The 24532-nt window shown below is 43.0% G+C and overlaps 1 protein-coding gene across 1 annotated transcript in view; it reads right to left on the bottom strand.

Annotated features, from left to right (window-relative positions):
- The window catches only part of ABCA4 (ATP binding cassette subfamily A member 4), a 208005-nt gene that overhangs the window by 116393 nt on the left and 67080 nt on the right, over positions 1 to 24532 (bottom strand). Inside the window, 3 exon segments of the mRNA XM_040408736.1 lie at positions 3923 to 4099; positions 8044 to 8249; positions 21464 to 21661. Of these exon segments, the coding sequence (XP_040264670.1) occupies positions 3923 to 4099; positions 8044 to 8249; positions 21464 to 21661 (581 nt within the window).

Below are 24532 nucleotides of genomic sequence, written 5' to 3'. Positions count from 1 at the left end.
AATGTAAGACAGCTTCCTAGCTGTCTTACATTTAGACCACTTTCTATGCCTAAACCAGGTGTAGAAAATGGTAAATGAGACGGGCCTGCCGGCCGTCCCCTTCCCTCCCGACGCTGCACCCACCTTTTTAGACCCGGCGTGAGTGGGGGGAAAAGGACCTTTGCATCGCAATCTTCGCCAGAAATACGCCTAATATAGTATTTCTGGTTAGTAAATGACCCTTGATGTCCCTTGAGTCATGAACACAGGAGTATTAGACTGCATATTGGAGTATTTGGATCAAATACTCTACATTTTGTTTTTGCTTTCCTCTGGATCAACCATAACAGGTTGTAATTTATGGGCTTTCAGCCCTACTATGTGAGAGGTCAGATTGTTTGCGAGCTTAAGTTTCATTTATTACACAACCAACAAATATGCAGTGCTCTTAGGAATATGAATGGTACGCTTTTGTGTTTGTTTGACTAAGGTTACATTTTCTACTGCAACTACACCAAGATAGGAGATTAAAATGCAAACATCTCCAGGGAGTCATGTCAAACTCTGGTCCCACTGTTGACAAGATATGTTTAGCTCACCCTCAATAGAATGTCCCCAAAAATAACATTTCTTTATTACGTGTGTCGTATGCAGTGACTTACTATATTTGTTACCATTTTTTGACTTGTTTATACCTAATCTTCTCTTTACTATTTATTAAAAAGCAGTTGCACACTGACCTCAACGCTGACCTCAATGACACCAAATAAAAAGGGCGTGCATATGAAAGGGACATCACCTGCAAATAGCATAGCACCTAGACACCATCTCAGAGGATACCTTCTCAGATAGATTCTTCCACCATTGTTTCCCATGACTATTGAACCTTCGGATGACTTCCTCAGCATTGCTACATAAGGGAGGGCAGGGGTGGACTGGGAACTTAAAGTGGCCTTGGAAAAAAACTAAGAGGCCCCCATATTGTAGGCTGGCCCTGATTGACAGAAGACGGGTCAACAGTAGTGCCAACACAAGTAGATGGGGTGACACAGTAGACAGAGTGAGAAACACCATAGTGCAACACAAAATACCACCCATGCAGAGCTTAATACCACAGTGCAGCACTAGATATTGCCCCAGAAGCTGTACCTCTGTGGTGGCCATCAACGCAGTATTCAACTGTATCATTGTCCTGAGGACAGCCATACAATTGAATTCAGGAGGGCATCTATAGCTGACAGCCAGGTAGATGACTACCTGATGTTCTCGGCGTTAATTACCGCTGAGACCCTCAGATTATTATGTTCTTGGCCAGCAGCAGTGAGGAGGATTTAGGTTGCCCTCCTGGACATTGGCCCACCGGGAAATTACCCCATAGGGTCTTTGGTCAGTTCCCCCCTGAGGGAGGTGAAAGCCAGTCCAAGAGACCCAGGTAACTCTCTAATACGAAGAGTGGTAAGGCAAGAGAAACAAGCAACAGTCCCTCCTATCCTGAGATGGGTGTTTGAGGGCATTGTCATCAAGCAGCCCCATACATGACCCTTATTTTGATTTAATGTTTGCCATGAGCCACCTTGTACTTATGCTGTATTTGCTGCAAAAATAAGGGTTCTTGTACACAGGGGAAAGATTTTTACTGTGATAAGATCAGCTTGCATCATATTCAGATTCACAGACAAAAGAAACTATTGTGATTACATAAAAGAAATCAGTGTTAAGCCAAAAAATGAAGTGATCCATCATATAAAGGAAGGGAGCCAAAAACTGTGTGCTGGCTGAGCAGAAACTTTATAGTTTGTAGAGTGGCTTTAATATCCGGAATGATTAGACTATTTTCTAATTTTGTGATATTTTTTGATAGGGATTGAATGAAAATTAATTTTCTAAAATTGGGAATGTTATTAGATATGATGGTGAAAACACAGTGGTTGGGGGTCATTCCTGTCCCATATTTATTATTCGCACAAAAAACTCAAGATTGACCGAGATACTCATTTTCCCCTAAAGTGAGGAATTTTGGCTTCTACCTCACAGGGTTTTTTTGCCTTCCTCTGGATCAACTTGCAGGATAACAGGCCGAACTGGATGGACAAATGTCTTTTTTCGGCCTTATATACTATGTTACTATGTTACTATGTTACTATGTTACATGGGACACTTTCTATATACTGGGCAAATACACTATGGGAGTCATTTACTAACAGATATACGCTACTTTTTGGCGCATATCTGTCGCAGATTGCGGAGCAAAGGTTATTTGCACTGCAATCTGCGACTTTTGCCTGCTCACGTCAGGTCTAAAAAAAGGGGGCGTGGGGTGGGCAGGGAAGGGGCTGGGCCGGCAGGCCCGGTCTCATTTATCATGTTCTACGCCTGTTTTAGGCATACAAAATGGTCTAAATCTATGCCAGCAATGGATCTGGCGTAGATTTAGACAGGCGGTGGATCCGCCAAAGTTATGTAGAGACCGACTCCTCTACATAAATTCAGTGCATCCACTGCCAGCTAAAGGGGTATTAAGAACGGCATCTAAAACGTCGGTCTTAATAAATGACACCCTATATCTTTATATAGTATGACTAATTAAATGTAATTAAATCTTAGATATACCTAGGCTGCAATATTTGGCATAAAAGCTAGATAGCCCACTTGTATTTTTAGGTTGTAAGGGTGACACCCAGGTTTTGCTAATAAAAGGAATCTTCTGACATTTGGGGTCAGGAGAGGAAGACTCAAATACCACCATGTCTTTGAACAATAATTTTAAGATGTAGAGCATCACATACAACATGGTAAATCCCTTGTTTAGGGATCAGGCAACAATCTCATTCAGGGCCTCCACTACCCCATCTTTACCATGCAAAACCCTTAAAACAATATCCAGATTCTGGGGAGGGGAGGCAAGTTTAAGTGGTTTGTGACCACCTGTAGACATATTAGGGGTTGTGCAGTGTCATGATACGGCTGAGTTCACACTTGAGTAATCACTTATTTACACCTGTGATTGTGAGCCATAACTAGGTGCGGGTCAAAAACACAGAACAGGAGGAAATCTTTTCATTGTACCTTATCTCCGAGTAGACTTCACTATGGGTTTTGGCTCACAGTAACTGAGGGAAATAACTGATCAAATAACTGAAGTGTGGACTCAGCCTACTGATGACTTATCCTCAGGATAGGTCATCAATATCAGATCAGTGGGGTCCAACACCCCTCACCGCCACGATCAGCTTCATGTTCTCTCCATTGTAGCTACGGTGCAGTGTATTTACAGCTCTTTCTCCCATAAGCCTTCCTCTCCCATTCAACAGCTGAGTGGAGGGTGCTAGGTGTTAGAACCCCAGTGATCTGATAATGATGACCTATCCTGACGGTAGGTCATCAATATCATGACACTGCACAACCCATTTAACATGCTGGACTGTGCCAACTGGAAGAATTATGGCATGGCAGCCGATAAAGGGAAGTAGGAGTAGGGGGCCCAACAAATATTATGCCTAGGGCCTTCAAAGACCTTCATGTAAAACCTGGTGAAAATTGCATGACCAATGAATGGACTAAGTATTAAGTTTGTACTGCATGTATGTTTTATACAAGCAACAATGGCAAATTGACCAACTTGTACTATGAGCCCTGTACTATTGCATTATTTGTAACATGTCTCAGCAGGAACAATGAGTAGGAGGACAACAAATAATACCCTACTGTAACATTTAAAGTACTGGGTTGTCCAGTTCTAACGTTTTCAAAAAACTTATCTAGATGTAACAGAAAATGAATAATTGCCAGGATCCTAGAGGCACCCTTTGAAGCACTTGAGCTGGGAACATTTCAAGTTATCTAAAGACGAGGTCAAGGTGCAAATCTCTAAACTGTACATGTCAAGACTATCCCTCCAGTCATCACTAATGTGTCTAGAACTTTTAGTAATTTTCTCACTCACGCATCATCTACGAAGCAGGGGTATGGCATCTGTTGTACATATAATCCAGTTGGCAAGTCGTTGTTTGTCTGAGTCTTTATAATGCCATGATCAATAATGTCCTGAAGGTAAGCAAAGCCTCCCCAGAGATACCGGAAGTCCTCCACAGGGTCAGCCCTTGGTCCTGGGTCCCAATATCTGCAGTAAAGCAAGACGTGCTGTTACTGTACATACAAAGAAACAGTAAATCTACAACTTCACAGAGCATGACAATGCTAAATGAAAAGAATACAGTACTTTGTATAATAATGAGCTGCTGATCAATTTTTTTGTAACTTTTGCAATTCTTTATGTTTTCTCTTACAGTTTAAACACATGACAGGTGTCTGACTGGCTAAGTAGACAATAGGGGAAATTTATCACGCCCCCGAACTTCAGAATCTGTCTTCCAAAAGGATAACTAGGGCTTTGCAACTTTTTGGACTTATTGGTGCACCAAAAAAATAAAAATTACACTTTTTGAAAAGAAAAAAGAAAAATTGTTGAGGGGGGGAGGGGGTTGGCTATGTTAATTAGATTCACTCCAGACTTATCAACTGAGTCGGAGACGTTTTGCAAAGTTTTTAAAATTGCTGCAATCTTACCCCAGTAAAGAGTGAGAAGCGTTAGACTGAAAGACGCTCCAAATTTATTAAACATAGTGGGACATTTGATAAATTTGGCCAAAATTATGGCGATGTAGACTTATGCAAAACTGCATGAGACATTCCTACCATAATTTCTAGAAAGTCTTGAGAATATTTTGAGACATGAGGGTCATTTATCTACACTACCCTGAGCTTTAACATTTTTCGTAAATCCACACACTGCCTTAAATCCTCCATTTACATTCCCGACATGTCAAAGGAAGGAAGAGACTAACAAATAGCCTGCACCTGTTTTCGGGGGTAAATAAAATGTAAAAGTATGCTGTAGAATTAGAAATCCTCCGATTCAATAACCATAAGGCCCCTTTCACACGGGCGAGATTTCCACATGACGTGAACGCATAGCACCCGCACTGAATCCTGACCTATTCATTTCAATGAGTCTGTGTACATGAGCGTTTTTTTTCACGCATCAGTTCTGCGTTGCGTGAAAAACGCAGCATGTTCTATATTCTGCGTTTTTCACGCAGCCCTGGCCCCATAGAAGTGAATGGGGCTTCAGTGAAAAACGCATTGCATCCGCAAGCAAGTGCGGGTGCGATGCGTTTTTCACTGATGGTTGCTAAGAGATGTTGTTTGTAAACCTTCAGTTTTTTATCACGCGCGTGAAAAACGCATCAAAACGCATTGCACCCGCGCGGAAAAAACTGAACAACTGAATGTAATCGCAGACAAAACTGACTGAACTTACTTGCAAAGTGGTGCGAGTTTCACTGAACGCACCCTGAACGCATCCGGCCCCAATCCGCAACGCCGTTGTGAAAGGGGCCTAATAATCTCCTGTGACTAGTGCAGGGTCAAGATAATAAACCTGACTGAATGGGGTAACTTGAAGAATAAAGATCAGAAATGAAGACAAATGCTATAATTCTACTCCTAAAAAATTTATTCAACCTCCCGACTCTCCCCCAATTTTGGAGGAAAAAATGATCAAGCATATTGGATTTTAACATGCCAATCTTTTGTTCCCTCAGTAGATCAGCCGCTACTAAAGGTGGCTTATTCCCCTCTTCCCATTGAAAAATACATGCACACTCGGCCAAAAGTGCATAAACTGTATGTGAGGGAGTCGGAAAAGCTGACAGATATCTAAAGTGTATTGGCAGCTTTAGGTCCAAAGAAAGATATTATATTATTATTATCTTGGCTTAATTTGAGTAAACCAATGTAGTGAACTATGGGAAAATAAATTATGCATTTTTTATGTAAGAGGTTGAAAAGTGGAAAGTTATACTTTTCATTTACTTTACCGTTGTTGTGTCAGACTTTTAATGTTGAAGACCTGAAGAATTATTATTGGCTCCATGATTGTGTGATTTTGTGTTGTAAAGCACAGGGTCACTAACATTGGGGGCAGAACCACATGAGATCACCGTAGGGGTAATTCTATTATCAAAAGCTGACCGAACCTGCAGAGGTCAAGAGTATTCAAGGTCAGAGGGTCAAATAAGAGGATTTCTGTTCTATTTGTCTTTGATCTCATTAACCTGCATATTTGAACCTGGGACCACCCAACTGAACGTTCATGTGCTGTAATCCTGTTACTTAGGAACCATGCATCCCAAATAGGACTTAATCTACCTTTAGAATGCAGTTTTTGGCACTGGTGGGGCATAAAATGATGGTTTCAAGGGTCCCCAGTGAAATCCTCCAAAAAAAAAAAAATGGAACTGCAAAATAACAAGTTATATTCTTCTGATGGAAGGTGATAATTCTATATTTCCATTAATAATAAGTAATGACATTGGTGGAACAAACCCAAATAACAAATTGAGTAGAGGCAAGTGGTGCATTTATTGTCCACTATACTAGCTGGAACTATTCAGACGTTATGCATGGTGTTTTAGATGTGTAATATGATCTAAAATGGTAAGAAATAAGCTTAAGTTTTGAGTAAATTTGAAAAGCTGTTTTCCATGGAAAAGCAACCTGGCAAAAATGTAAACAGAAATAAAATGCAAAAATTGTCAGACTGTCAATTACTCATGGATAACCAAATGCTGCTGTGGAGCTGTAGCCTAAGTGAAAACTCAGCATTTCTGAAAGCTCTTTTGCTATATTTTTACTGCTTTATTACACTAAGCAGCAGGAGCTAAAAGTATGAATATAATTGTACATGATTAATTCCCTTAAGGACTGGGCCAATTTTCATTTTCGTACCTCCACCTTCCAAGAGCCATAACTTTAAAAATAATTTTATTCACATAGCCTTAAGAGGGTTTATTTTTTGCAGGACAAGTTGTATTTTTAATGGTACCATTCATTATGGGGTAAAGTAGAAAAAAAAAACAATTCTGATATTACAGTGTTCACTGTGACTTAAAAATGACATGACGTCCATATTCTGTGAGTACGATTACGACGATACCAAATTTGTATAGTATTTAATGTACCTTTAAAAAAATGTTTGCGCTTGCATTGCCATTGTGTGGTACCTTATTTATTATGGGGTGAACAGTAGTTTTAATTGGATCTACTTTGGGGTGGTGCAACTTTTTGTTCACTTTTTATTAAATTTTCAATATTCTGTTATAGCCTTCACCACGCAGGATAAATCATTTTATGTTTTAATATTTAGGACATTTTACGATATAGCGATACCTGTTATGTTTATTTTTTTATTGTTTATTTTATTGGAAAATGGGGAAAGGGGGTGACATGAATTTTTAATATTGTTACCTTTAGACCTCTTAGGGGACTTGAACATGTGATCTTCTGATTGCTTGTCCCATAGACTGCAATAGGATATTATTACAGTCTGTAGGACTTTCACTGCCTGCCTGTGAAGCTGTGCCTCAGGAATAGATTTTCAGGCAGCCAGCCATGAAAGGCCTAGGAGCTTTCAAACGGCCCCAGGCTGTCATGGCAACCCCTGCAATTTTGCCACTTGGGCTCCAATCGAAAGGAATAGGGAGCCCTCTATCTAACCTCACAGAAGCCTTGGTCACCACTGACAGCAGCATCTAATGGGTTTGATGACTGTGATCAGTATGATCGCCAATCGCAGTCACTGCCAGTGGGTGCCAGCTGTATTATACAGCCAGCACCCACCATATATAAAGCGAGCTTAGCGTGTGAGCTCACTCCCTATATTCCCTGTACATTAATGACGTATTTGTACGTAATTATGCATTAAGGGGTTAAAGGCATTGATGGAAATTACTCTAAATGCTCTAAGAATTTGGTTACATATAAATTACTTTTTTTTTTTTATAGCAACCGTAGCCAGAGATGTCATCAGCAATGATGTCAGGGTCTACTGGGCTAGGAGTGGGTCATGGCACTTTAAGAATACATGCTGCATGGTTGTCAAGCTGGGAGGGAGCAGTATACTCAGAAATACAACTTTGGTACCCAACATAACCATCTCTCCTAAATGAAGAGGGATGGGAACTTTGACATCTCAAATAATCCAATAATTATTCAAATACCTACCTATCTTTAATCTTGTTCGTTTTCTCCACTACATCAATATCCATTCGGATTTTGTATCTTATATGAGGAGGAACATGACTGGTCCAGGGGAACATGTCCATGAACACAAGACCAGCCCAGAATTTGTTTTCTTCAAGCAGGTAAAGAGAGTGATGTGTCAAATGAGATTCATCGTCGTGACCTTCAAATTTATCCAAGGTTAAGCACTGTGAAAAGAAGTCAAAGTAAAATAAATTATTAGACTGTGTGGCCTAGGGCAAAAGAAGGATCAGGTTGGGCTTCCTCTGGGATCTTTAGTTTCACTTGTCCAGTCTTACTGTAGTCAGGGACACACTCTGTGTAAAGCATAATGGAATATGTTGGGTGTTACATAAATCGTGAGTTGACCCTTGTTAGTAAAATTGTGGAGGCCTCTGAGCACTATTTTGTTGCCCACCTACAGTTTTGTGGAACCTGGAGAAGAAGACAAGTAATTTGAGATTGATCGTATACCAAATGAAGCTCACATGTTATTGGAGAGTCGGATTGAACTATAAAGTCAAGGGGAAGCAATTTGGAATGGTAGCACACTTCATATACCAGTAATTCCAATCAGTTGTTTGATCCTGTCTCATGAAACACAGTGATGGTAAAGACGAGCAATTACCTCACATCAAAGCTGATGTGCTCAGGTTGTTACTCTTTTGGCAGACATCTCTTGTAAGTAAAGACTGCATTGTTTAACCTTCCTATTTTCTGACTTGGACTTTACAGGTTTAATTCTTTTTGGATGATCTAAAAGGCAATTTTCTAAGGCAGATGAAACTGAATATATTAGATTGCTTTTTATTAATTTGCTGCATTCTATTTCCTGTTGACTAATAAGCTAATAAATAGCTTTTTTGTATTTTTTCTTTGTAAACCTAAAAAGTAATTTCACATGTTGGAATGCAAATAAAGTAATAAATATACAATTAATAGTATGAGGAAATTTGGTGTAGCAAATACAAAATCATGACATGTGGGAGGGGGAGAATTTAAATTACAGAATTAAAAAAAAGGAGGAAGTATGCGCTCACATTGAAACGGGTGTCAATTCAGATGCAAATGCATTGTTCCATTGATAAAATTAACCTACAGTATATATTCCTAAACAGTACAGAACCCAGTAACATTGCTTGTTGGGGGGAGGGGGGCTACGGGACATGTGCCCTGGGTGCAGGTGGCACTGCATGGTGCCATCAAATTACTTTGCCTTGGCCAAGGCAGTAAACTGTACACTTGCCCTGGATGGAATGTTTGTCAACGGCTCTGGCAGAACTCACGCCTTGTCCCCTCCATAGGAACGATGGTGCCTCCATGGCAGAATTTTTGTCACCCAATGGTTTCCTCATAAAATGGCTTCTTGAGCCTTAGACTTTTCTATAGAGATGTTCTCAGCAAGTCTAAGGAGAACCTAACCCTCTACTGCCCTGGTATAAATCAGCATCAATGACATTGTTCATCCATCTATTTCTTCCTCTTCAGGTGTCAGCATTAGTTCATCCCTGGGAAGTGGGGGGAGGGTGGGTCTTAGAACTGGGAACTTAAAGTGTCCCTGGGAAAAAAGAAAAGTGGCCCCATGTTATAGGTGGGTGCAAATTGACAGAAGATGTGCCAACAAATGTAGGCAGGAACAACAGAAGTAGGCATGGCCTGCAATACTATAGTACAGCACAAAGTACCACCCCAGCAGAACCAAACACCACAGTGTAGCACATAATACTGGCACCCTGGTGGAGGACAGTGATGCATTTGAGTTCAGTAGGGCACCTTTGGCTGTTGGCCAGGTCAATGCATAAGTACTGCCAAGAGAATCAGATCATTATGTACCCGGCTGGCAGCCATGAGGAGGGCTTGGGCGGCCCAATGTGCATCAGCCCACCAGGAAATTTCCCTGTAGGGTCTATGGCTAGTCCACCCCTGTTTAGACTTGCTGAGAGCATCTCTACCGGAAAGCCTCCATTTTTTTAAAGAAGGAATCGGGGAATCAGTCCATCATAAGAATCAAATTAATTTGGCCACCAGATAATATATACATATATTTAAATATAAATAAATATGTATATATTATCTGGTGGCCAAATTTATTTGATTTGTTGGTGATATAGTGTTCATAAATCAAATAATTATTAGTACAGATTTTTTATATAAAATATTGTTTCATTTAATGCCCCCTTTGATCATTGGTGGTATCAGTGGTAATAAAGCGCTGGCCAATTAGGAAAATACTTACCACATAGGTGTCATCGCCGACTCTGGGAGAGATCTTAGAAGTTCAGATAAACTGAAGACTCATGAGTCGATCTGACAGATCTCTATGGTTTTCATTGTTGCTGACAGGTTTCCACCCCTTCGCTGGTGTTTCTCATTATCAATCAGGTGGCCCCTTTATATGTTCCGCCTTTCACTGGTTTCACTGCGGCTAATAGTTCTTCTGAGGAGTGCTCTGCTTGTGTGGTGATTCTCCTGTTCCAGTTGCTTCTCAAGCTAAGTCCTTTCCCTTTTCTTGTTGTGTCGGTCCTGACTAGGCCTCAGGGAGACACTGGCTCCTTCAGGTTGGAAGAGCCGGTTGCCTCTTTCCCTGTTCCCTAAGCTGAGGGTTTGGTGCAGTGTGTCAGCAGTCTTAGGTTCCCGTGCATGTGCATTTCTACCTTTGAGACTTGCACATGTGGTTAGCAGCTTAGGGAGAGAGTCAGGATTTGCTAGGAGGTGACCTCTTTATTCCCTAGGCTTGGGGCCTAGTCTGTAGTTGTTTTGTTGTTGTTCCCTTTAGTTGTCTTTCCTTCCCCGTACTACCTGTGACAATAGGAGGATCCAGCGACGTCACAGCACTCTCCTTCTTCTCTGCCATGCCTGCTGTCTTCTCTTCCGGGAGCACTGTGATGTATTCGGCGCAGGTGCAGTGAGGAAGCCAGCAGCCGGCATGCGTCCTTCCCTCACTGCGCCTGCGCTGAATACTGAACAGGACGGCGCAGGCGTGAGATTTCCCCAGCACACAGGGCCAGCAGGAGGAGACGAACGCTGGTGGGACCCTGTCAATCAACAGTAGAAGGGTGTGGAATGAGGTGGGAGAACGGAGCCTCTAGGAGCAGGAGCAACGCTCCCCCGCCCGGCTCCTAGAGGCTAATTGCTGGCACGGCATTGCAGTAGCTTATGCGCATGCGCCGGCTAATGGATCAAACAGATACATTTACCTCTCTTGGCTCTGTGTGTCTGCAGTGACAGCTGCTCGCTCGGCTTTCCTCCTCTTCTCCTGCGCCGATGTACCGCCTCCTTTCTAGCCGGCGCATGCGCATAAGCTACTGCAATGCCGTGCCAGCAATGGGCAACGCAGTGCGCATGCCCCGGCCAAGGAAGTCAGCGCGCAGGCGCAGCATCTCGCAGAGGGGGAGAGAAAACAGATGGGTGGGCAGAGGAAGAGGCAGAGCTGCCTGGGCACCAACGCGGTGGACGCCGCCCCTGGGCACTTGCGAGCCCTCATTTACATATGCATCAAAGTTTATTTTTGGCAGTTTTACAAGTTCACAAAAGCATATAAAGGTACCGTTTTAATCATCTGTGTTGCGGCTACAGCGCTATGGGAACTGTTAAAAAGGGGTAAATGTGCTGACAGACTCCCTTTAACAACAAGCAATCTTTTTAGCAGACCAAAGACACTCCATCGTCATCTGAAAATGACGGCAGGATAGTCAGACGAAAGATCTTTTATTCAAAGATCATTCATAAATGGAAGATCTTTCTTTGAAATAATGTCCCAGAAAGATTGTTAGTCCATTGCCTGAAATCAGTGAATGTGTATGGCCAGTTTGAGCAATTGCAATAGCTAATATGGATTAAAATGTCTGTGAAATTGTTGGTCACCAGATGATTATTTGTCCAACCCACTTTTGTCTAATATGTATGGTCAGTTTAATAGCTGCCAGAACTATTTAAGTTACATATTAGAACTCATGAGAAGAGTAAACGTGACCATACACATTAGTCTAACGTGGATCAGAACAGATGATTTTAACCAAAATGATCTTTTTTCGGTTGAACTTTGACAATAAATGATCGATGAAGAAGTTGGTCATGTTTGAAGTTTTTGTCCAATCGTCAGTCGGAATATCTTTTGCTTCATGGATCGAAGATCTTTCTATAAAATAACATTCCCCTAAACATCTTTGCTTTTTTCCGTGGTTTCATCACTCCCCCCATTCTACCCAGGTGTTTTTAATTGACAGGAGACTGCACAAGGGTTAAAACCTACTTGGTGTGAGTTTCTGAGACCATATGGAAAGGTGAGTTTTTGACATCTGTTTACATAGTGCAGTACTGCGTTGTTGCTGTGATGCTGTGCATGTGGGTTGGTAGGGCCTAGTACCAAGGGGGCTTAGTCTGAAAGCAGGAGTGTGGTTGGACTGCTGGGTCTGGTTGCCTGCAGGTGACGTGTTGCAGCGGCAGTGGTGGCTGCAGAGTGATGCTGGGCCAAATTACAGTAGGACCCACTCGAAAAGAGGCAACCTTGACATGGTGAGTGGGCTTATGCATTTTGATAAAAATGTATACAAATGGCCTCATGTACAGTTTATATATTGTGCTGAGAGACAATAGATCAATGCATGGCATGTGGATGTGCTATCTAGGTTTTTTCTTCTTTTTGGAATACTTCCCAGGAGTATTGTTTGTCCATCGCTCAGTTTCATGGACCATGTTTGCCCACTTTGAACGACTAGAGCAGCTGATATAGAGTAAGGAAAGCCACACACATTCATTAGCTGTTGGCCCAACAATCAGCTATCTCTCCTTCCACTCGGCTGAACATTTGTGGATTTTTAATGGGGACAGAGAAGAAAGCTGCTGCCAGACACTTCTGGTGGTAACTTCTCTCCTGGCAGAACAAAAGGATCGGGAGAAAATATTCACTTTGTCCAATCCTTCTCATTCTTGACATCATCTGTTGGATGAGAGTCTGGAGATCCCCTCACACATTAGACTGCCTCCTGAACCTGCCGTTCTTGGTGGGTTCAGCCAACAGTATACTAATGTGTATGGGAGCCTTAAAATGTGTGTGGCTCTATTTGCGAAACGTTCATTCACCAGATGATTATTTGTTCAGCTGCTGTTCAACCACCAAATTAATTCTATCTAATGCTAATGACCGACTTAAAAAAACAACAACTCATGTTATCGAAAAATCCCTCTCTGAAAATAGTGTTGTAGCCTGAGCCCTATGAGAAAGGACTGAAGAACGTGTGCTGGCAGCTTCCCTCTTTATGAGAACAGGACAGGGATAGATTGTTATGTGCCATTTACTGAGGCTACTTTCACACTAGCGTTTTGGCTTTCCATTTGTGAGATCCGTCATGGGCTCTCACAAGCAAAACAGACACAATAGAAAACTGAACCGTTCCCCATTGACTTTCAATGGAGTTCATGACGGATCCGTCTTGGCTATATAATGCAACCGGATCTGTTCATGACGGATGCATGCGGTTGTATTATTGTAACCGAAGAGTTTTTTGCAGATCCATGTATTGAGTTCTGTCATAGGGGCTCAATACTGGAAAAAACGCTTCAGTTTTGTCCCCATTCATTGTCAACTGGGACAAAACGTAACTGAACAGAAGGGAATGCTCCATTTCGTTCTCATACTGGAGAGCAGCATTCTGCGGTTTGCTTTCCGTCCTGGGATGCGGAGCAAGACAGATTCGTCATGACCCACAATACAAGTCAATAGGGATGGATCAGTTTTCTCTGACACAATGAAAAACGGATCCGTCCCCCATTGACTTTCAATGGAGTTAATGACGGATCCGTCTTGGCAATGTTAAAGATAATACAACCGGATCCATTCATTACAGATGCAGATGGTTGTATTATAAGTAACGGAAGCGTTTTTGCTAAACCCTGCCGGATCCAGCAAAAACGCTAGTGTCAAAGTAGCCTTACATACAAAGCTTGTTTTCTTATATATCCAATTAAATGAAATGGCTCCTTTTAATTACTGAATGGAGAAATTACAAAAAGGAAACAATGTAAGATCCCAACCAATAAAGGATGGGTCGTAAAGGAAAGGCAAGAGAGGACATCCAAGCCTTGGATTTCTTATCTGCTGATTAGTGGATGCCTGACTGAGTTTAAGTGAATTTCCTGTCCCCATGTGTGTTTGTATGTAAAGGATGATATAATAGGAATAGGAAATATAATAGAAGACCAGCGGTCTGAGGTTGCAGCTACTTGCATAGAATATTATAATTTCCCCAAATCTACTCAAGGATTACTTATCAGAGAGATGCCTGAGAACATACAGTACAGACCAAAAGTTTGGACACACCTCTTGAAGCTCATCAAGAGAATGCCAAGAGTGTGCAAAGCAGTAATCAAAGCAAAAGGTGGCTACTTTGAAGAACCTAGAATATATCATATTTTCAGTTGTTTCACACTTGTTTGTTATGTATATAATTCCACATGTGTTAATTCATAGTTTTGATGCCTTCATAGTCATGAAAATAAAGAAAACTCTTTGAATGAGGCGTGTCCAAACTTTTGGTCTGTACTGTACATGTACCAGAATCACTACTGTCACTGATTGTCATTAATGCCATTGCATTGAGAGCCCACAAGCATCAGACAAAGAATTCATTTAGGGAAAAAAGCAGTAGTAAACACTTAACCACCTCAGCCCCCCTAGCTTAAACACCCTGAAAGACCAGGCCACTTTTTACACTTCTGACCTACACTACTTTCACCGTTTATTGCTCGGTCATGCAACTTACCACCCAAATGAATTTTACCTCCTTTTCTTCTCACTAATAGAGCTTTCATTTGGTGGTATTTCATTGCTGCTGACATTTTTACTTTTTTTGTTATTAATCGAAATTTAACGATTTTTTTGCAAAAAAATGACATTTTTCACTTTCAGTTGTAAAATTTTGCAAAAAAAACGACATCCATATATAAATTTTGCTCTAAATTTATTGTTCTACATGTCTTTGATAAAAAAAAAATGTTTGGGTAAAAAAAAAATGGTTCGGGTAAAAGTTATAGCGTTTACAAACTATGGTACAAAAATGTGAATTTCCGCTTTTTGAAGCAGCTCTGACTTTCTGAGCACCTGTCATGTTTCCTGAGGTTCTACAATGCCCAGACAGTACAAACACCCCACAAATGACCCCATTTCGGAAAGTACACACCCTAAGGTATTCGCTGATGGGCATAGTGAGTTCATAGAACTTTTTATTTTTTGTCACAAGTTAGCGGAAAATGATGATTTTTTTCTTTCTTTTTTTTTTTCTTACAAAGTCTCATATTCCACTAACTTGTGACAAAAAATAAAAACTTCCATGAACTCACTATGCCCATCACGAAATACCTTGGGGTCTCTTATTTCCAAAATGGGGTCACTTGTGGGGTAGTTATACTGCCCTGGCATTCTAGGGGCCCAAATGTGTGGTAAGGAGTTTGAAATCAAATTCTGTAAAAAATGACGAGTGAAATCCGAAAGGTGCTCTTTGGAATGTGGGCCCCTTTGCCCACCTAGGCTGCAAAAAAGTGTCACACATCTGGTATCTCCGTATTCAGTAGAAGTTGGGGAATGTGTTTTGGGGTGTCTTTTTACATATACCCATGCTGGGTGAGATAAATATCTTGGTCAAATGCCAACTTTGTATAAAAAAATGGGAAAAGTTGTCTTTTGCCAAGATATTTCTCTCACCCAGCATGGGTATATGTAAAATGACACCCCAAAACACATTCCCCACCTTCTCCTGAGTACGGAGATACCAGATGTGTGACACTTTTTTGCAGCCTAGGTGGGCAAAGGGGCCCATATTCCAAAGAGCACCTTTCGGATTTCACTCGTCATTTTTTACAGAATTTGATTTCAAACTCCTTACCACACATTTGGGCCCCTAGAATGCCAGGGCAGTATAACTACCCCACAAGTGACCCCATTTTGGAAAGAAGAGACCCCAGGGTATTCGCTGATGGGCATAGTGAGTTCATGGAAGTTTTTATTTTTTGTCACAAGTTAGTGGAATATGAGACTTTGTATGAAAAAAAAAATCAAAAAAAAAAATCATCATTTTCCACTAACTTGTGACAAAAAATAAAAAATTCTAGGAACTCGCCATGCCCCTCACGGAATACCTTGGGGTGTCTTCTTTCCAAAATGGGGTCACTTGTGGGGTAGTTATACTGCCCTGGCATTTTCCAGGGGCCCTAATGTGTGGTAAGTAGGTAAATGACCAGTGAAATCCGAAAGGTGCTCTTTGGAATGTGGGCCCCTTTGCCCACCTAGGCTGCAAAAAAGTGTCACACATCTGGTATCGCCGTATTCAGGAGACGTTGGGGAATGTGTTTTGGGGTGTCTTTTTACATATACCCATGCTGGGTGAGAGAAATATCTTGGCAAAAGACAACTTTTTCCATTTTTTTATACAAAGTTGGCATTTGACCAAGATATTTATCTCACCCAGCATGGGTATATGTAAAATGACACCCCAAAACACATTGCCCAACTTCTCCTGAGTACGGCGATACCAGATGTGTGACACTTTTTTGCAGCCTAGATGCGCAAAGGGGCCCAAATTCCTTTTAGGAGGGCATTTTTAGACATTTGGATACCAGACTTCTTCTCACGCTTTGGGGCCCCTAGAATGCCAGGGCAGTATAAATACCCCACATGTGACCCCATTTTGGAAAGAAGACACCCCAAGGTATTCAATGAGGGGCATGGCGAGTTCATAGAAATTTTTTTTTTTTGGCACAAGTTAGCGGAAATTGATATTTTTTATTTTTTTCTCACAAAGTCTCCCGTTCCGCTAACTTGGGACAAAAATTTCAATCTTTCATGGACTCAATATGCCCCTCACGGAATACCTGGGGGTGTCTTCTTTCCGAAATGGGGTCACATGTGGGGTATTTATACTGCCCTGGCATTCTAGGGGCCCTAAAGCGTGAGAAGAAGTCTGGAATATAAATGTCTAAAAAATTTTACGCATTTGGATTCCGTGAGGGGTATGGTGAGTTCATGTGAGATTTTATTTTTTGTCACAAGTTAGTGGAATATGTGACTTTGTAAGAAAAAAAAAAAAATTCCGCTAACTTGGGCCAAAAAAAAAGACTGAATGCAGCCTTACAGGGGGGGGGGGGGATCAATGACAGGGGGGTGATCAATGACAGGGGGGTGATCAGGGAGTCTATATGGGGTGATCACCCAACTGTCATTGATCACCCCCCTGTAAGGCTGCATTCAGACGTCCGTATGATTTTTACGGATCCGATCAGTCTATCAGTGGATCCGTAAAAATCATGCGGACATCTGAATGGAGCTTTACAGGGGGGTGATCAATGACAGAGGGGTAATCAATGACAGGGGGGTGATCAGGGAGTCTATATGGGGTGATCACCACAGTCATTGATCACTCCCCTGTAAGGCTGCATTCAGACGTCCGTATGATTTTTACGGATCCGATCAGTCTATCAGTGGATCCGTAAAAATCATGCGGACATCTGAATGGAGCTTTACAGGGGGGTGATCAATGACAGGGGGGTAATCAATGACAGGGGGGTGATCAGGGAGTCTATATGGGGTGATCACCACAGTCATTGATCACTCCCCTGTAAGGCTCCATTCAGACGTCCGTATGATTTTTACGGATCCGATCAGTCTATCAGTGGATCCGTAAAAATCATGCGGACATCTGAATGGAGCTTTACAGGGGGGTGATCAATGACAGAGGGGTAATCAATGACAGGGGGGTGATCAGGGAGTCTATATGGGGTGATCACCACAGTCATTGATCACTCCCCTGTAAGGCTGCATTCAGACGTCCGTATGATTTTTACGGATCCGATCAGTCTATCAGTGGATCCGTAAAAATCATGCGGACATCTGAATGGAGCTTTACAGGGGGGTGATCAATGACAGGGGGGTGATCAGGGAGTCTATATGGGGTGATCACCTCAGTCATTGATCACTCCCCTGTAAGGCTGCATTCAGACGTCCGTATGATTTTTACGGATCCGATCAGTCTATCAGTGGATCCGTAAAAATCATGCGGACATCTGAATGGAGCTTTACAGGGGGGTGATCAATGACAGGGGGGTAATCAATGACAGGGGGGTGATCAGGGAGTCTATATGGGGTGATCAGGGGTGATCAAGGGCTAATAAGGGGTTAATAAGTGACGGGGGGGGGGGGTGTAGTGTAGTGGTGCTTGGTGCAACATATTACTGAGCTGCCTGTGTCCTCTGGTGGTCGATCCAAACAAAGGGGACCACCAGAGGACCAGGTAGCAGGTATATTAGACGCTGTTATCAAAACAGCGTCTAATATACCTGTTAGGGGTTAAAAAAATCACATCTCCAGCCTGCCAGCGAACGATCGCCGCTGGCAGGCTGGAGATCCACTCGCTTACCTTCCGATCCTGTGAACGCGCGCGCCTGTGTGCGCGCGTTCACAGGAAATCTCGCGTCTCGCGAGAGGACGCACCGGCGCGTCCACCCAGAACAACAGGACCGCCGCAAAGACGCAATCCTGCGTACGGCGGTCCTGAGGAGGTTAAAGGAGTTGTCCGGGTTAACATACCCATATTTTTACCCCGGCAGCCCCCCTGAGGCTAGCATCGGAGCAAGGTTTTTTTTGTTTTCAATAACACACAGTGTGTTCGGTGACGTCACCGGCTCTGATGGGCGGGCTTTAGCGCTGCCCTAGTCGTTTTACTGGCTAGGGCAGCGCTAAATCCCGGCCATCAGTGCCGGTGACGTCACCGGGCTTCCTGGCAGCCCCATAGAGAGCCCCGATACATCACCGGATCTCCAAAAAATGCCTTCGCGCTGCGCGATTTTGCGCAGGGCAAAGGAGAGCATCGGTGCATGAACTGCTCCGATGCTTCTGTCAGGGGGGCTGCCTGGGTGAAAATGGAGGTATGTCCGGGTTCTGAACCCCGACAACCCCTTTAACATTTAAAACAGAAACAGCACAAAAAGTAATAAAATATCCCATCCCTTTCTCCCATAACCTGCTCCTGTTTTGTCTCATATTACAGTTAAAACTGAGAAATATACACTCACCTAAAGAATTATTAGGAACACCATACTAATACGGTGTTGGACCCCCTTTTGCCTTCAGAACTGCCTTAATTCTACGTGGCATTGATTCAACAAGGTGCTGATAGCATTCTTTAGAAATGTTGGCCCATATTAATAGGATAGCATCTTGCAGTTGATGGAGATTTGAGGGATGCACATCCAGGGCACGAAGCTCCCGTTCCACCACATCCCAAAGATGCTCTATTGGGTTGAGATCTGGTGACTGTGGGGGCCATTTTAGTACAGTGAACTCATTGTCATGTTCAAGAAACCAATTTGAAATGATCCGAGCTTTGTGACATGGTGCATTATCCTGCTGGAAGTAGCCATCAGAGGATGGATACATGTTCTCATTCTGTTTACGCCAAATTCAGACTCTACCATTTGAATGTCTCAACAGAAATCGAGACTCATCAGACCAGGCAACATTTTTCCAGTCTTCAACAGTCCAATTTTGGTGAGCTCGTGCAAATTGTAGCCTCTTTTGTAGTGGGGATGAGTGGTACCCGGTGGGGTCTTCTGCTGTTGTAGCCCATCCGCCTCAAGGTTGTGCGTGTTGTGGCTTCACAAATGCTTTGCTGCATACCTCGGTTGTAACGAGTGGTTATTTCAGTCAACGTTGCTCTTCTATCAGCTTGAATCAGTCGGCCCATTCTCCTCTGACCTCTAGCATCCACAAGGCATTTTTGCCCACAGGACTGCCGCATACTGGATGTTTTTCCCTTTTCACACCATTCTTTGTAAACCCTAGAAATGGTTGTGCGTGAAAATCCTAGTAACTGAGCAAATTGTGAAATACTCAGACCGGCCCGTCTGGCACCAACAACCATGCCACGCTCAAAATTGCTTAAATCACCTTTCTTTCCCATTCTGACATTCAGTTTTGAGTTCAGGAGATTGTCTTGACCAGGACCACCCCCCTAAATGCATTGAAGCAACTGCCATGTGATTGGTTGACTAGATAATTGCATTAATGAGAAATAGAACAGGTGTTCCTAATAATTCTTTAGGTGAGTGTATATATAAAAAACTTTTCCTCTTTGCCCTATCAGATACAGGACTGGTTCTAGCACCTCTTTAACTCCTGTGTTCTCTCCTTGGATGTTTTTTCAAGACCCTGCAGAAAATGGTGTAGAGTAACAAACCATGGGGGCAACTACATTTCTTTTTTACTTTTGGGATTCCTCTCTAGGTGTTATGGCTGCACTCCACTTGCTTTGGTGGGAACAGCTACCACTTTACATACCCGCTTGACTTCTCCAGGTCTCTGGTGGTTTGGACCCACAAATGCCCCTTTCCTTCTGCCTGATGTGCCCAGCCACTGGACTAGCACCACTCCTTTACTCCACGCAGGCTAAGGCCTGCTTCCTCTGTTTGCTCTGTTCTGTGCCCATAGGGTGCACATGCACGCTTCCTCAGACTCTTAAAGGACCAGAACGCACACACTCTAATTTTCCCCAGACAATGGGATACTTAAGGAACCTTCTTTTATGGAGGAAGCTTGTGTAATACTGTACGTTCTAGTTCTCCAGTTTCCTGCAAAGTTGCACTACGTGTTTCACTCTCCCGTGTACCAACTTGATTGTACTGCCTGATTCCTGACCCTTTGCTGCCTGACCTGACCTCTGCCTAATTTTTGTACCGACCCTGAGCTGCCTGCCCTGACCCTCGGACTGACTTTGGATTGCTTGAACACTTCTTTCCCTGACCTTGGCTCGCCCCTGACTATGATTTTGCCTGACCCCTCAGTGTTTCACACCATTGTCTCTTGACCCCCATGGCTCAGCACTCTGCTGAACAGAGCCTACTTGAAGAGGTAGTGGCCTGGTGGTTTCTCTGCAGCACAGTCCATATTCCTGTAAAGGGATCTCTGCTTCCTGAACTCCTGTTAGCATGTTGTAGGTGGAAATCAAATGGATACTGAGAATTACTTTTGTAAAACCTCACTTTTTACGGTGTTGGATGATAGGGGATCATTGAAATCTTGGAAGCATAAAACATAACTTTTAATAGTTCTTCAATGAACACAAACACACAAAGTGTCATGATCCATACAAACAACCAGAATCTGTTTTACCAAAAGTATCATCAAATAACAATCAGTGATGCAGCAGGAAATCCAATATTCAACCAGGACAGTAGGCAATAGGGTAACTGACTCTTGTCCTATTCTCACCCTAATTGCCTTATAAACTAAACGCAGATTACCCACCCTGACAAGGTCAGCTATGTCCCAGAACCTACCCCTGATTCACATGGGATGTTGGGTGATTCCTATTCCGCCATATGACATACGGAGACTGATATATATGGTATGACTTACCTCCATGTACTGATTAAAGAGCCGCACAATATGATCAGTGAAATTGAACACATTTCTCCAATCGAAATTAGATTGTCCTTCTGGTCGTGCATCTGGATTACCATTGTACAGAAAGTTAATTATGTCATCTGCAGTTAATCCATTGTCTCCAAGTTGTCGTTGGAGAAAGTCCTTCACTGTTGGGTTTTTGATAGTATCCTATAAACGAATAGTGAAGTTAGATGGTGTTGGAAATTTCTGACAATCCTTGCAATTTTTCACCCATGTGCCTTCATGGTCCTGCAAGTGATTCTATGCCTGCTGCCAGGCATAAAGGTCTAAGTTCGGGGAACCACTTTTAAGGGAACATTCTATCTATATTTTTTTTACTAAATAAAACCAAATGCTGATAAATGTTCTTGTTTTGTAACATGTTTGTATTTTCGGAATGTAGATTTTTTAAAAAATATTTTCAGTACATCATTATTGGCGTGGCCATTTTGTCTGACCGACTGTTAATAAAATTCAGAGATATGCTTTCGAGAAGCCACATTGACCATAAGTACCTGTAGTCTGGAGATGACTGATTCTCATGGAAGAGTTTTCTAGACATGCTCTGTGACCTGTGCAGAGGTTATTATGCAGGGAGGCGGAGTTGTTTATAAGATGTGTCCATCACCTATTATCTACTCGGAGGTCTTAACTTTCATTGTAATCCTGCCTATGAGGTTACTGAGATGACTACTTACAAGTGATCTATACAGAATAGGATCTGTCAGTCTATTATTAGGCTCAGTGGCCGTATGAAAATTACAAGATTTAAAGGGGTTGTACCTTCACAACATTCATGGCATATCACCAAAAAAATATGTTAAAATGTCAAATAGGTTGCAGGTCCCACTACTATGACCCACTCCTATCTCATGAAGAGGGGCCATGAAAGTGAAAGGATAGCAGCCTTCTTTCAGGTGTGGGAAAGCTTTATTAATATACTGCCGTTACATATCCGTAAGGCCATACACGAATGCTTTTCGGGGACCACGTGGTTTCTGCAACAGATGACAGCTGGCGAAGAACCGGTTCTACTATCCTGAATTGGGTGGGGGGGGGGGGGGGATCATTGAGCCCAAACACTCCCGAGCATCTCCGTTTTTGTTCTAGTCTTTTCTTTATTTGTCTGTGTTGTTCTCTAATTCACTACTACAAAGTACAATAGGAATGAGACAATATCAGGGCATCTACCCCGGGAGCCCACTAGGGATCATATCAGTCTATAATATTAAGGCTCTCTCGGGGATGGCTGCTATTGTATCCCACGGAGGCGGACGGCTAATACTGACAGTTTAGTTGGGTTTTTGTCAGCCTCTGTATGTTCATGGACACTACAACTGGTAAATTACTTTGCACTTGTAAGAATGGATACCAATGGTAGCAGTGCGACACTGCCTTTGTTTGTATGTTTATTCTTTAAATATTTGAAAACTTAATAAAAACTGTTAAAAAAAAAAAAAAAAGAAAGGATAGCAGCCAGGCATGTACTCGGCTATTTCTGACTCGGCTATTTCTGGCTGGCCAATAGTGGTGAATAGAGAAGTGGCCATGCTTGCTATCTAGTCACTGCTATGGGACTCCCAAAAATAGCCAAGTGCCCTTGCTCAGCTATTTTCACAAGTCCCATAGCAGTGAATAGAGAGTGCTCTGTGCATGCGTAGTGTGCTGTGGGTGCCAGAGGTGAGACCATAAATGTTGAGATCAGATTGTGTCTTTAACCTCCTCAGGACCGCCGTACGCAGGATTGCGTCTTTGCTGCGGCCCTGCTCTTCTGGGTGGACGCGCCGGCGCGTCCTCTCGCGAGACGCGAGATTTCCTGTGAACGCGCGCACACAGGCGCGCGCGCTCAGAGGAACGGAAGGTAAGAGAGTTGATCTCCAGCCTGCCAGCGGCGATCGTTCGCTGGCAGGCTGGAGATGTGATTTTTTTAACCCCTAACAGGTATATTAGACGCTGTTTTGATAACAGCGTCTAATATACCTGCTACCTGGTCCTCTGGTGGTCCCCTTTGTTTGGATCGACCACCAGAGGACACAGGTAGCTCAGTAAAGTAGCACCAAGCACCACTACACTACACTACACCCCCCCCCCCGTCACTTATTAACCCCTTATTAGCCCCTGATCACCCCATATAGACTCCCTGATCACCCCCCTGTCATTGATTACCCCCCTGTCATTGATCAACCCCCTGTAAAGCTCCATTCAGACGTCCGCATGATTTTTACGGATCCACTGATAGATGGATCGGATCCGCAAAACGCATCCGGACGTCTGAATGAAGCCTTACAGGGGCATGATCAATGACTGTGGTGATCACCCCATATAGACTCCCTGATCACCCCCCTGTAAAGCTCCATTCAGATGTCCGCATGATTTTTACGGATGCACTGATAGATGGATCGGATCCGCAAAACGCATCCGGACGTCTGAATGAAGCCTTACAGGGGCGTGATCAATGACTGTGGTTATCACCCCATATAGACTCCCTGATCACCCCCCTGTCATTGATTACACCCCTGTCATTGATCAACCCCCTGTAAAGCTCCATTCAGATGTCCGCATGATTTTTACGGATGCACTGATAGATGGATCGGATCCGCAAAACGCATCCGGACGTCTGAATGAAGCCTTACAGGGGCGTGATCAATGACTGTGGTGATCACCCCATATAGACTCCCTGATCACCCCCCTGTCATTGATTACCCCCCTGTCATTGATTACCCCCCTGTAAAGCTCCATTCAGACGTCCGCATGATTTTTACGGATCCACTGATAGATGGATCGGATCCGCAAAACGCATCCGGACGTCTGAATGAAGCCTTACAGGGGCGTGATCAATGACTGTGGTGATCACCCCATATAGACTCCCTGATCACCCCCCTGTCATTGATTACCCCCCTGTCATTGATTACCCCCCCTGTAAAGCTCCATTCAGACGTCCGCATGATTTTTACGGATCCACTGATAGATGGATCGGATCCGCAAAACGCATCCGGACGTCTGAATGAAGCCTTACAGGGGCGTGATCAATGACTGTGG

This window comes from Bufo bufo, chromosome 9 (genome assembly GCF_905171765.1).
Source record: "Bufo bufo chromosome 9, aBufBuf1.1, whole genome shotgun sequence".
NCBI lineage: Eukaryota > Metazoa > Chordata > Amphibia > Anura > Bufonidae > Bufo > Bufo bufo.
The sequence above is the reverse complement of the archived record's forward strand: the minus strand, read 5'-3'. Positions and strand labels throughout refer to the sequence as shown.